The sequence below is a fragment of the Panthera leo genome, chromosome A1 (assembly GCF_018350215.1).
Source record: "Panthera leo isolate Ple1 chromosome A1, P.leo_Ple1_pat1.1, whole genome shotgun sequence".
Lineage (NCBI taxonomy): Eukaryota > Metazoa > Chordata > Mammalia > Carnivora > Felidae > Panthera > Panthera leo.
Genome location: NC_056679.1, coordinates 197199440 through 197211556, shown reverse-complemented (window position 1 = coordinate 197211556; position 12117 = coordinate 197199440). Strand labels below are relative to the sequence as shown.

The following is a 12117-nucleotide window of genomic DNA, read 5'->3' as shown; positions in this document are numbered from 1 at the left end:
AAAGAGAGAACTTAGTCTAAGGATATTAGAAGAAGGAAAGAGACACAGACTTTATATAACTGGAAAGAAAAGAAAGGAATGCCACAGGACTTGAAAGAGTGCCAGATTATCAGTCTCCATAATCCCTTAGGACTTTAAAACAACCAAAAGTGCAAATCCCTCCAGGTCATCTGTCTGTTTGGCTATCCTTCCCTCCACCCACCAGAATCCCAAAGCTACATGTTCTAGGACAGACAAAAGTCCATTTTGTTTGTTTCATGAATAAGGAGCTGTTCGGTCACCAGGATTATCACGCAGCTGTTATTTAGCCTGTCCTGCGGCAGCTCCCCCGGGAGGAAAGCAGACGTAGCGGGTGTCATTCCTGTCTGGCACGATGTGCAGAGAAGTCAGGGGCGTTCCTACGAGCATCTCTATGAAACAAATATCTGATACATCTCCAGATGAACAAACAGCAAAAGTCCTCAATTTATGAGAAGGTGCAAGAACAAAGATTCACCTTCACGCATAATAGTTGATCCATGCAAGGAAGGTAAAGTAGTTGAGAATCAAATACATCATGTTTAACATCATAGTCTAGATCTGAAAGGTCAGAATCAAAGACAGAAGACATCATCTATTTTAAAAATCATTTCCACAGATAGGGGCCCCTGGATGGCTCAGTCAGTTAAGAGTCTGACTCTTAGTTTTGGCTCAAGTCATGATTTCACGGCTTCGTGGGTTCAAGCCCTGCATTGGGCTCTGTGCTGACAATGCGGAGCCTGCTTGGGATTCCGTCTCTCTCTCCCTCTATCTCTGCCCCTCCTCCACTCATGCTTTCTGTGTCTTTCTCAAAGTAAATAAGCCAAAAAAACAATTATTTCCACAGATAAATCGTCTGTAATAGAATTGTGTAAGCCCAAATCAAAATAAAACAGAAGGTTAAGAAAATAGACAAGGATTTCTAAATACAGGTCCATGAAAAACTGTTTCTAACACTCTTTACCCACAAGAATGAAAGCATCTCAACACGAGCACGGGCTTCTCCACCCTATTTGTTTCACAAGACGTACCCGGAGGATGACGGTATTCCCACCAGCTCTCTCATGATATCAAAAGTAGTAATTCTCCCATGTCTGTGACTGCATTTCTGCCACCGCCTTTCAAGCCACCGGTACCATGATGAGACCCACAAGGCTCCATGTGGCTGCCTTCCCTGCTCAAGCATCCATAGGCTTCCATTATTGGCTCTGAGATATCTTGCAAATTCCCTTCCCTCACCCCACTCCTCACCCGGGGTCTTCAAAATCTAATTTATAATTTGTTTCGACCTATCACCACTATGCCTTTGTTACGTTTTCTGTTCCTCCTTTCATTTTCCCTTTGGGAAAGGTGGTTAATCATCTCTCTCCTAGACTGTTACTTGACTGGTCAATGAGAACCTCCGTATTTTTCTCAAGACCTCTTAGGATATCGGTTCTCTCCCATCCTGGTCTGGAGTAACTCATTTTTTGACTCACCAGAATCACCCCGTTGATTTCAGCCCAATATTCCAGCCTGACGAAACAAGTCTTGAACCTGCTCCTGTTGGTAATCACATCAGTGGTGATGTCTGTCCCAGAGATGTGTCACCTGATGTGGAGCCATTATATAACGTAATCATTTCATTATCAGAGAGACATGAATTCATATCTCACCCCCACCACTTACTAACTATAGGCTGGAGCCACTTCCATTCTTTTTTTTTTTAATTTTTTTTAATCTTTATTTATTTTTGAGAGAGAGAGAGACAGAGCGTGAGCAGGGGAGGAACCGAGAGAGAAGGAGACACAGAATCCGAAGCAGGCTCCAGGCTCTGAGCTGTCAGAGCCCGACGTGGGGCTAGAACCCATGAACTGGGAGATCGTGACCTGAGCCAAAGTCAGGAGCTTAACCAACTGAGCCACCCAGGCGCCCCTCCACTTCCATTCTTTAAACCTCAACGACGATAAAAACAAAAATTGCATCTTCCTCAAATCGTTGTTAGATTACATGACAGAAGTTTTGCATAGGACCTCGTGCATAATACTCACTCAAAAATGTCAACCATTATTTTTATTTTGATGTGTGTGAATTCCCTGGTCCCCGTGAAGCTGTCCAGCAAATGACACATAAGGAAAACAAAGGCCAGAGATCTCTTGTGCTCTTTGAGGCTCCCCCCCAGGTCAGTGCTTTTCAAACTGTACGTTAGTGAGCCTGTTAGAAACCAATTTAGCAGGTCATAAGTTGGATGTTTTAAATTTAGAATAGAATAGTTTTTAAATGGATAGAATATATCCGTGCACTTCACGTTGTAAGGACTAAATGGTATTTTGTCAACCATGTATTTTATATGTTCATACCTATGTATGCTGGGATACAAAGTAAGATGCATGTAGGGATGCCCGGGTGGCTCAGTCGGTTACGTGTCCGACTTCGGCTCAGGTCATGATCTCGCAGTTCATGAGTTCGAGCCTGGAGCCTGCTTCGGATTCTGTGTCTCCCTCTCTCTCTGCCCCTCCCCTGCTTTCGCTCTGTCTCTCACTCTCTCTTAAAAATAAATAGACATTAAAAAATTTAAAAAAACCACAAAGATACATTTCTTACTGTGTGTCACAGTAAAAAAAAAAGTTTGAAAGCCAGTGCCAGTGCTACAAGCCGATCCAGAGCTATTATAGACACTATTCGATACTGCTTTTAGTATTTAAGAAGACATTACTGCCCCCTACTGGAACTCTTGATTTCTCACCGAGAGGGACTACCATAGATTAGCAAAAGCCTAGTTTCTGGGTCCATATGACCTCAGTCATCCTCCCTTTACCCTGTCTGGAAGTGCACCCAGAGGGCACGCTTCCGTGGAGCTATCCTGATGCCCTGGGCAATAAGTCAAAGGCAGCCCAGAAGTGCCAGCTGGAGTTCTCACCTCTAAAATAATTTGGAAGGGGTGCCTGGGTGGCTCAGTAGGTTGAGCACTGAGGCCATGATCTCAGGGGTTGAGAGTTCAAACCCCACGTTGGGCTCCACGCTGATGGTGCGGAGCCTGCTTGGGCTTTTCGCTCTCTCCCGTCTCTGTCCCTCCCCGACTCGCGCTTTGTCTCTTTCAAACAAACAACATCACACATAATGGCTGCACAGAGCCTCCGCCCCCAAAGATAGATGTGTTTCAGCCATTTCCTTGTGTATGAAAAAAAGAAGGAAAACAAATCTCTCAGATAGGATAGCATTTATACCATGTGCCAGGCACTGTGTGCTCAGTGCTTTTAGTATGCCGTCTGATCTAATTCCGACAGCCCTGGACTCAGAGAACTTAATTAATTTGGTGAAGGTTGCACAGCTAGTCGAAGATTCTAACTCAGCGTGCCTGATGCCCTTGCCCTCACCCCGTACCGCTGCCTGGGTGAGGGCAAGTCTTAGTGCCTTGAATTTCCCCTTCTTCTCCTCCCCTTTTCCACCCATCTCAATGGGAGCAATTATCAAAAGGAAAGGAGGTAGGGGCTCCTGGGGGGCCCAGTCAGTTAAGCGTAAGGCTCTTGATTTCAGCTCAGGTTTTGATCTCACGGTTTGTGAAATCGAGCCCCTTGTAGGACTCTGAGCTGACAATACGGAGCCTGCTTGGGGTTTTCTCTCTCTCTCCCTCTCTTTCTGCCTCTCCCTTGCTTGTGCACGCACACATTCACAGGCATGCGTGCTCTCTCTCTCTCTCTCAAAATAAATAAATTTTTTAAAAAAGGGAAGGAGGTCAAAATGGACAAGGTCATGAAAAACAAAGGAAAGCCTGAGAAACTATCACAGACCCGAGATGACCAGGGAAACATGACAACTAAATGCAATGTGGTACCCTGGGATTCTGGATCACAAAAAGGACTTTAGTGGGGGAAACTGATGAAGTCCAGATAAAGGCTGGAGTGTGTCATTGCAATAGCCAGGTCCTAATGGGTTTCCCACCTTCCTTCCTGCTGCCCCACCTTCCATTCTCATATTGCTTCCAGAATCATCTTTCTAACGCACAAACCTGACCCTGTCTCTCTACTGCTTATAACCTTTACATTGGCTCCCCGCTCACGCTCAGGGTGAAGACCAAACCCCTCAAGGTCTGTCTCCAGCTTCCTCTCTGGCATCTTCTCCCACTTCTACTTCCCAACCCCCCTGACTCCGCTCCAGCTTTACTGCATTGAACTGCTGTTGGCAGAAAATGCCAGGTCCCCTCCACCCTCTGAATTTAGCTTGACACATGCCCTGTCAACTCCATACCCCCTAACCTACAATTGGAATTAAGTGGATCGATCTCTCTGACTCGGTTTGGATGTCACTTCCTCCAGGAAGTCCTTCCTGATGCCCTGGGTCCTATGCTGGGTTAAGTGCCCTCCCCTGAGTTCCCATAACACCCTGTAATTAGCTCCCACAGAGCTTCCCATCCTGGATCATATTCATATTTTCTCCTTCCCTCTTAGGAAACTGAGCCCCCACCTCCCTGAGGTGGGAAGTACGTGCCAAGCACGGCATTAACTAGCACTGACTTATTTTGAGGATTTCAGTCCTTTGTGCTGCTTTTTCCATTTCTTTGCTCAAAGAGAACGGTGTTAGCCTGTCTGCAACACTCCCTGCCACTTGTTAATCTTTTTATTGTCAAATAATGCCAGATCAAGCTTCGGCTGGGCACTTGCTGTGGGCAACAGGACCCAGCTTGAATGTAGTGCATCGTTTTGTTTTCACTGCATTTGTTTCTATTTATGAAATTCTACTTATGGAAAGCAAAACCTGTGTCTGTCTTCTACACAGACCAGTCATCCTTGGTAAAAATTAATTTATATGAATAAAGAAAGCAAATCAACTTATAAAAATTTTAATAAGGGCGCCTGGGTGGCTCAGTCAATTGAGCGTCCAACTTCGGCTCAGGTCATGATCTCGCGGTCTGTGAGTTCCAGCCCCTTGCCGGGCTCTGTGCCTGGGACGTGCTTCAGTTTCTATCTCTCTCTCTCTCTCTCTCTGCCCCTCCCCCATTCATGCTCTGTCTCCGTCTCTGTCTCTCTCTTTCTCTCCCTCTCTCAAAAATAAGTAAACATTAAAAAAAATGTTAAGGTTTGACAAATGGTTGTTCAGGCGGTACATAAAGTGAAAATGCAGAGGTTCACACACACATGCATCCCTGCAGGAAGGTCGCCCTGAGTGAGAGAGGCCCTGTCATTAGTGCTGCTAAGTCCTTGGGTGATGAGATCGCGGGTATTGTTGTCTTTGTCACTAACATCCTGTGTAACTGGGAGAAAATTACTTTTCTATTTCTCAGTTTACTCACCTGTAAAAAGAAGAGAATGAAATGGGATCATAAAAATATATGATTTCATCTCCCAGATACAAATCTCTTTTCCTGGTCACACAGTATGCAAATAGCATTGCTGAGAAGGAACCCAGAGGGGATCATCTTTTTTATATTACAGATCAGAGAATTGCCAGGTATAGAGTTTCAATGACTTGCCCAAGGTCACAATGAAATTTAATGTCAAATCCAAGACCAAAACACAGGTCACCCCACTTCCTGGTGATCTGTTTCTCCCCCTAATTCTGATACTTTCCACTCCTATATACTCCCTTCCCCAGGGAAACTTCTGTCAAAAGAGTTATGTGTTATTTACAAAGCACAAGCAAACACACACACACACACACGTACATGCACACAGAGACACAATATGAAAACGTCTTAAAATACCAGAGAAGCAAATAAGAAAAGAATAAAAGCAATATGGATCTCAGAGTGTTAACACTGTTGGGTAGGAAAGAAATGTACCTGAAAGCTGAGAAAACATGTTACAGGGCTTTCCACAATGTTGTAATTCTCTTCTCGCTCTTTATTCAGGTTAGATACAAGCAGCCAGGAGCCGGGGTGGGGGGTGAAGGGGGATCTCACAAGTTTTAGGGGAGGATTAGGATTTAGGGGGGTAACTCATTCATTCATTCATCTCTGACTACTGCATATGTACAATAGAATCTGCTTAAATGCAGACCAGATCCGCTCACCTCTCCACGCTCTGTGGATTGTGGTGGGAGAAAAAGCTTCAACATGATTCCAAGAAGGAGAATCGTTAACCATATTGTTTAAAAGGGATTCTTAAACCCTTGTAAAGGCCATTTTATTTAGCAGAGCAATTTCATATAGGATATAGTAACTGCAATGATACAGTGCAATGCTTTTCTCATTTAAAAAATAATCCTACCCCTCTTCTTGGGAAATATGTTGAACATTTTTATAACTGATCTGGTTAGAGGCAGATTTCCTAGGTATACAGATGAACCAAAGTGCACAGAATCAGATAATTTTAACCAAAATTCCCAATGAAATACAAAGTGGGTAGGTATAATGCCCTTCACTTAAAAATAAATAAATTTGATAGATATAGATATGAATAGAGATAGAAACAGAGACAGAGAGACAGAGATGATAGGGATAGAGACAGATTTGCAGCAATTAAAAAAGATCTGGAGAAACAGTAGCTCATGTGGGAAAAGGTGTCAATGAATCAAAAGCTCAATGTGAGCCAGTGGTAAGATGCGGGTGCTGGAGAGAAGAAAAATCTTAATGCAACATTAAAATACAACACTAAATTACATTATGCACAGTGATGGCCCTCTCTGCTCTCCCCACAAGCCAGTACCAAAGCCTGGTGCATTGTGGGAAGCACACTTTCAGAGGAGCTGAAATTGGCGTCTGGCCAGAGGGCAGTAATAGGTCAGTGGGAAAAGGGAAAGGGGCTGTAACCTGAGACAAATGAGGAATGGTCCATGGCATGGGTTCCAGGGCCAAGCAAGCTTTCTCCAAAATAAGATGCGGAACTGTCCTGGAATGCATGTGCCCCTGTCCATCTCCCAGGAATGTTGTTGAAAGGGTGCTGCCTGGGAGGTTGGACCCATCCACAACATCCCTCCCCGTTCGGGGATTTTACGGTTTGTGGTGGGAACCAAATCACATCTATTCTACACGGTCATGGATTAGGTCCCTTCATTTCCTTCCCGGAGAAGAATATTCTAGAACGGAGTGCATTTTGGCAACCAACCAAGCTCCTAAAAGAAAATAAGATGTACCGATGTGTAGATGACCTTGGTGACTAGAAGACGAAACGTTGACTCAACTCATTCCCAACCCACTATCAACCATCTGGTCGGCCCAAAAAGCTAGAAATTAAGGGCCCAGGGTCTGACAGTAAAATCTAAGCTGCTGGGCATCAGATGGCAAGCCTATGGCTAGATCTTCTTGAATGTTCCCACATCTCAGAACAAGAGTGAACCTCCTGTATCAGGACAGCCTGAATGGCCCATCCAAGAAATGTAGGTACCAGGGGCGTCTCCCAGACATCCTGAGTTAGAATTACTGGAACAGGAACCAGAAGGTTCATTTCCAGCAAGTTCTTGTGAACTTGAAAGGTGATTCTTTGGCACATTTTCTGAGAACCATGGTTTCAGACTAGTGTTTCTCATGCTTTAGTGTGCATTAGAATCACCTGGAGAGCAAGGCAAAAACTAGGGCCCCGGGACTCCGGAGATTCTGATTCAGAGGTCTCAGGTGGGCCCCAGAATTTGCGTTTCAGACAATTTCACAGGTAAGGCTGACGCGGCGGGTCCAGTGGGTGGACCATACTTGGAGTTCACTGCCTTAGGGAATTCCTGATTTCGTTATCAAATAGCTCAGATACTGTGGTAGGCAGCTTCTGGAAGGCCCCCAGCGATTCCTTGCCTCCTGGTAGTCACGCCCTTGGTATATCCCTCCCTTTTTGTGTGGGCTATAGACCTAGCGACTCCCTTATAATGAATAGACCAGGCAAAGCTAGTTGGATGTCACTTCCGAGGTGAGCTTATGAGAAGACTCCCTTCTCTCACTCGGTGCTCACTGTCTTGCTCTCTGATGAAGCAGGCTGCCATGCTGTGAGCTGTCCTGTGGAGAGGTCACATGGAAGGGAACCGGGGGCAGCCTCCCGGCCAACAGCAAGCAAGGAACCGACCCCTGCCAACAGCGGTGTGAGTGAATTTGGAAGCGGAGCCCTCCGCCAGCGAAGCTGGAGAAGACAGCAGCTGATGCCTTCATTGTAGCCTTGTGAGCCACTTCATTGTAGCCTTAGCAGCAGCTAAGCCACACTCCGGGTCCTGACACTCTATAGAAACTGTAGGATGATGGATGTTTCAAGCCACCATATGTGTTTTATGCAGTGATAGACAACTCATAGAGATGCTTTGTCAAGGAGCTACCCCGAAATCCATATGACACCTTGGTATTTAACCCATCCTTCAAGCCTCCCATCTCATCTCTCTCTGTTAGAAAGGAGACTGATGTGTATACATGTAGATGAGCAATATTTAATAATATACACTCTTCCGAAGGAATTTACGTCATCGTCTTCTTAGTGTTCAATGTTTAAGCCTTGGCCCTTGGGGAGGCTCCCGGAGTTTCCAGGCGGTTACGGAGGAGCAGAGCATCGGGCAGGAGGGAGAGGTGGATCCGCATCAGAGCCCAGGCCCTGTGTGTTGAGCTGGCCGTCCTGGGGCTGTCGTTTGAGCTAAGAGCATGGTGAATTCCCACCTGCCAGTCCCCGCGAGCAAGAGGAATGACACCCCCTTTGGCTGGCAAAAGAAAGAAATTTGCAGTTTCTCTGCTGGCGAGAGGAGAGGGTCTTTCCCTGAGAACAGTCAGTGAAGGGAACAAAGTCCAATCTGCTTGCCTTATCTCCAGAGCAGCGCCTGATTTCCTCATGGCGGCGGGGGAGGGGGGGGGGGAGGTTGCCCCCTCAGGACAAGGGTTCTCATGTTCTCTAGAACGGAGTGTTGAGAAAGTGCGTTTCAGAGGCTGTGTGTGGGGAAGGGCCACAGTCCAATGAAAAGGCTCTAGACACAACCCCTGACACAAAGCCAAGACCTCCAGTCCCTGCTCTGTCATCCACTCCTGGTGTGGCCGACCCAAATGAGCCCCTCCCTCTGGGCGGTGCTAGTCTCATTGTAAGATGAGGGGGCTGGGCCAGGTGATGATGCAGACCTTCCAGATGGGTGTCCTGGAGCCCAGGGCAGGGAGGCAGCTTCTGGCCATGGCCACTGGTCGGATGTAGGACAGCCCTCCTCAGAGGGCCAGGCCTCCCCCGCTCAGCCACCGCGCCCTCTCTGAGGAGCGCCCCGAGGGGCTGCTGTGCCACAGGGGGCTCCGGCAGACGTTGTCCAACCTGCTCCTAATGGTGTCCTGCAGCTCCTGGTCACCCAGCAGGACCGCCGCTGCCAGGGCCAGCCAGAAGTATTCGGTGGCATCGTGGGCGTCCTAACCCCATGACGTGGGGGCAGAGAAGAGACAGCAGTGAGCAGACATCTCCAGGGGAGGCCAAGAGGCAGTGACGGGAACTCAGAACTCCAGATTCTGTCTACCCCACGTACGTTCCCACCCCCTTCTCCTGGTTCCTGGGGGACCAGCGACATTGCTACCTCCAGTAGCCCTCCACGCCAGGTGGCACCTCACCTAGGCTCAGCTGATCGTGAAGCAGCAGCATCCTGGGCACAGTGCCTCGGGGATTCCTAAATGACTCAAGGTGACCTACCCCAGCCACTCCCTGGGACCTCTCAGTGCAACCTAACAGAGAAAATGTCCCTCACCCTTGGAGACGTGGGCGTAAACCTGCCAATAGCTGGACGGGAAGGACACCAAGAAACAGAGAGAAGCAGAAACATACAGAGCCAAGAGATACAAGAAAAGGTGAGGAAATCCATGATGACATTGGAGCGCCAGCCTCCAGAACTACCTGGAACTCTTAAATTTATCCTTGAACTTCCCAGTTACTGGAGCCAGTAAATTGCCTCTTTTGCATAAGCTAATTTGAGTTGAGTTCTTCCCCCCTTGCAATCCCTAGAACCGCTGGTCAAGTCAATCAGACTGTCTGCACCGTGTCCCTGAACCACTTCCGGGGAGCTATGGGACAGAGGCAAGATGGCCTCTGCCATCTCCACCGCCCCGCCGTCGTCCCTTCCTGCATGGTACGAATGAGGAACAGATGCTTCTTTGGGTGAGATTCAAAAAGGCAGTCTGGTTCCCATTAACCCTCATAAGTCAATAATTAATTCAGGCCAGAAACAACTTCTGGCAAATAAGAAACGGACAGCAGAGCCGCACTGAGGATCCCCTGGGGGCCAAACACAGGCGTGACTCAGAACAATATTAAGAGATTAAGGGCTGTGCTGGTGCAGACAGGGACCTCTGGTAAAGGGAAGCCAATGCTGGGGGCAAAGTTCAAGGGCCAGAATTGTAGCAGAGACTTTCAGACCACCAATACAGTTCTAGAAGTGACTGGAAAAACAAGCTCTGAATTCAGCTCCAGCAGAGCAAACAGGAGTCAGGGCTAAGGCCTCGCGAGGACGGAGGCGTGCCTACATTCGGAGATCCCACCTCTCTCTCTCAGTCATGTCAACACGTACCCAGATTTGTCCTAGAGTTGTATAGAACTTTATAAGCAGCGCGTTGCAACTGGCTAGTTAATCCATAATATTTTGAAGACGCACAGTTGAACGTCAATGTTGATTTTTTTTTAAAAATTTTCTTAATGTTTATTTATTTTTGAGAGAGACAGAGACAGAATGCGAGTGGGTTAGGGGCAGAGAGAGAGGGAGACACAGAATCCAGAGCAGGCTCCAGGCTCCGAGCTCTCAGCGGGGCTCCAACTCACGAGCTGTGAGACCATGACCTGAGGCCCAAGTCGGACACTTAACCGACTGAGCCGCTCAGGCGCCCCAAATACTGATTTTGATTTTAATGTGGGAGTCTCCAGCTCTTTTGTATCTTGTGTATGTCCATAGGCCCCTGAGGAACTCACATGCACTAGGCCATGTCCCCATTGTACCTAACAGATAAAGCGGCTATGGAAATCAGAGCAGGGCAAGGAGAAAGAGTAGCTCGAGCTATGATCCGTCTCCTCAGCGGACAGGAGCACGTTTGAGGTCTCCCATGGGCTAAGCAGCGAAGAACCATCGTGTTCCCAGATGAGTCACCACCACCCCCCCACCCTGTGAGATATGACTCCCCATCTTGGCCCACTCAACTGTACCCTGAAGGCTAAGGGTCAGGGAAGAGTGGGGTTGACGCCAGGACGGCTCTTACCTTCAGCTGGTAGAAGGTGAGTCGGCCCAGGCGATAATATACCTTCGCATAGTACAGGGCCTCCTTGGGACTCTGCAGCCAGGGTGGGCAGAGGGACAGAGTCTTCAGGTAGCAGTCTTCAGCCATCTCATACATGCTCAGGGAATAGTACACTGTAGCCAGGCGGTGAAAGGCCACCAGCTCCTGCTTCTGATCTCCTAGGAATTGGAAGACTGAGGGAGAGATCGTGCAGCCAACACCTGACGGCATCCGTCCACGCACCCAGTCTGTGCTGTTTTTTGAAGGTCTTCTAGGATCAGGGGCGGTGCTTGGGATATACGGAACAGGGCAGAAGAGGTCCCTGCCCCCGTGAGGTTTCTCGCCTCACAGGACACAGATGCCCCTTAAATAATCTCACAAACAAAAGTAACACTACACCTGCGGTAAGTGACGCGAAAGGCAACACGGGGCTCTGGGAGGAAGTGATGAGAGCACGTGTGCCCGTCATGACTTCCTGGGACGATTTCCTGAAGAAAACTTTTCCTTTATTACAGAGGTGACTGTAACTCAAGATTCTGGGAGACAGTGATTTCCAATTCCCTGTAATGAGACATGGTGGCAAGTCTAGCTTGATGCAGTGGCTAAGGATTCTTTGCAACGAATGACTCTGTAGTGCGAACGTCTTCTCCCTTGAAAGCCTCCCCCTTCAGAGAAGCCCCGGGGGGCTGCCACTGGCATCAGTCACCCTCTGGCTCCTGGAGTCACCAGCTCCAGGTCTCAGATTACTACAAAGACCTGCTCACTTTTAAACCCATGCTTTAGAACCTCGGTTTCTAATGGGTCTATGATTTGTTGTTTGGGGTTTGGGCGGGTCTGTCGTTTTAATAACCAACTCCTTTAATACCAAGTGGCCTTTTAAAGAGAACAAAGGCTTCCCATTGTGTTTTTGGAATATTTGCAAGGTGGCTCTTTGATGCAATCTAAAAAACACCACTTTTTAGGCTTCGAAGAACAAAAGGCCAGCAAGAAAAGAA

The 12117-nt window shown here is 47.6% G+C and overlaps 1 protein-coding gene across 8 annotated transcripts in view; it reads right to left on the bottom strand.

The window, feature by feature from the left end:
- Window positions 1-5814: 5814 nt before the first annotated feature.
- The window catches only part of SH3TC2 (SH3 domain and tetratricopeptide repeats 2), an 89926-nt gene continuing 83623 nt past the window's right edge, over window positions 5815-12117 (bottom strand). For 5 of the 8 annotated variants that reach the window (XM_042949756.1, XM_042949748.1, XM_042949704.1 and 2 more), the window contains 2 exons: window positions 11105-11316; window positions 5815-9280 (listed from right to left, as the gene is read on the bottom strand). In XM_042949756.1, coding sequence (XP_042805690.1) covers window positions 9089-9280; window positions 11105-11316 — 404 coding nt within the window. In that variant the 3' untranslated portion in view covers window positions 5815-9088. Of the gene's footprint in view, window positions 9281-11104; window positions 11684-12117 lie in introns of those variants that run through there. The other 3 variants (XR_006205651.1, XM_042949718.1, XM_042949739.1) reach the window with 3 other exon arrangements.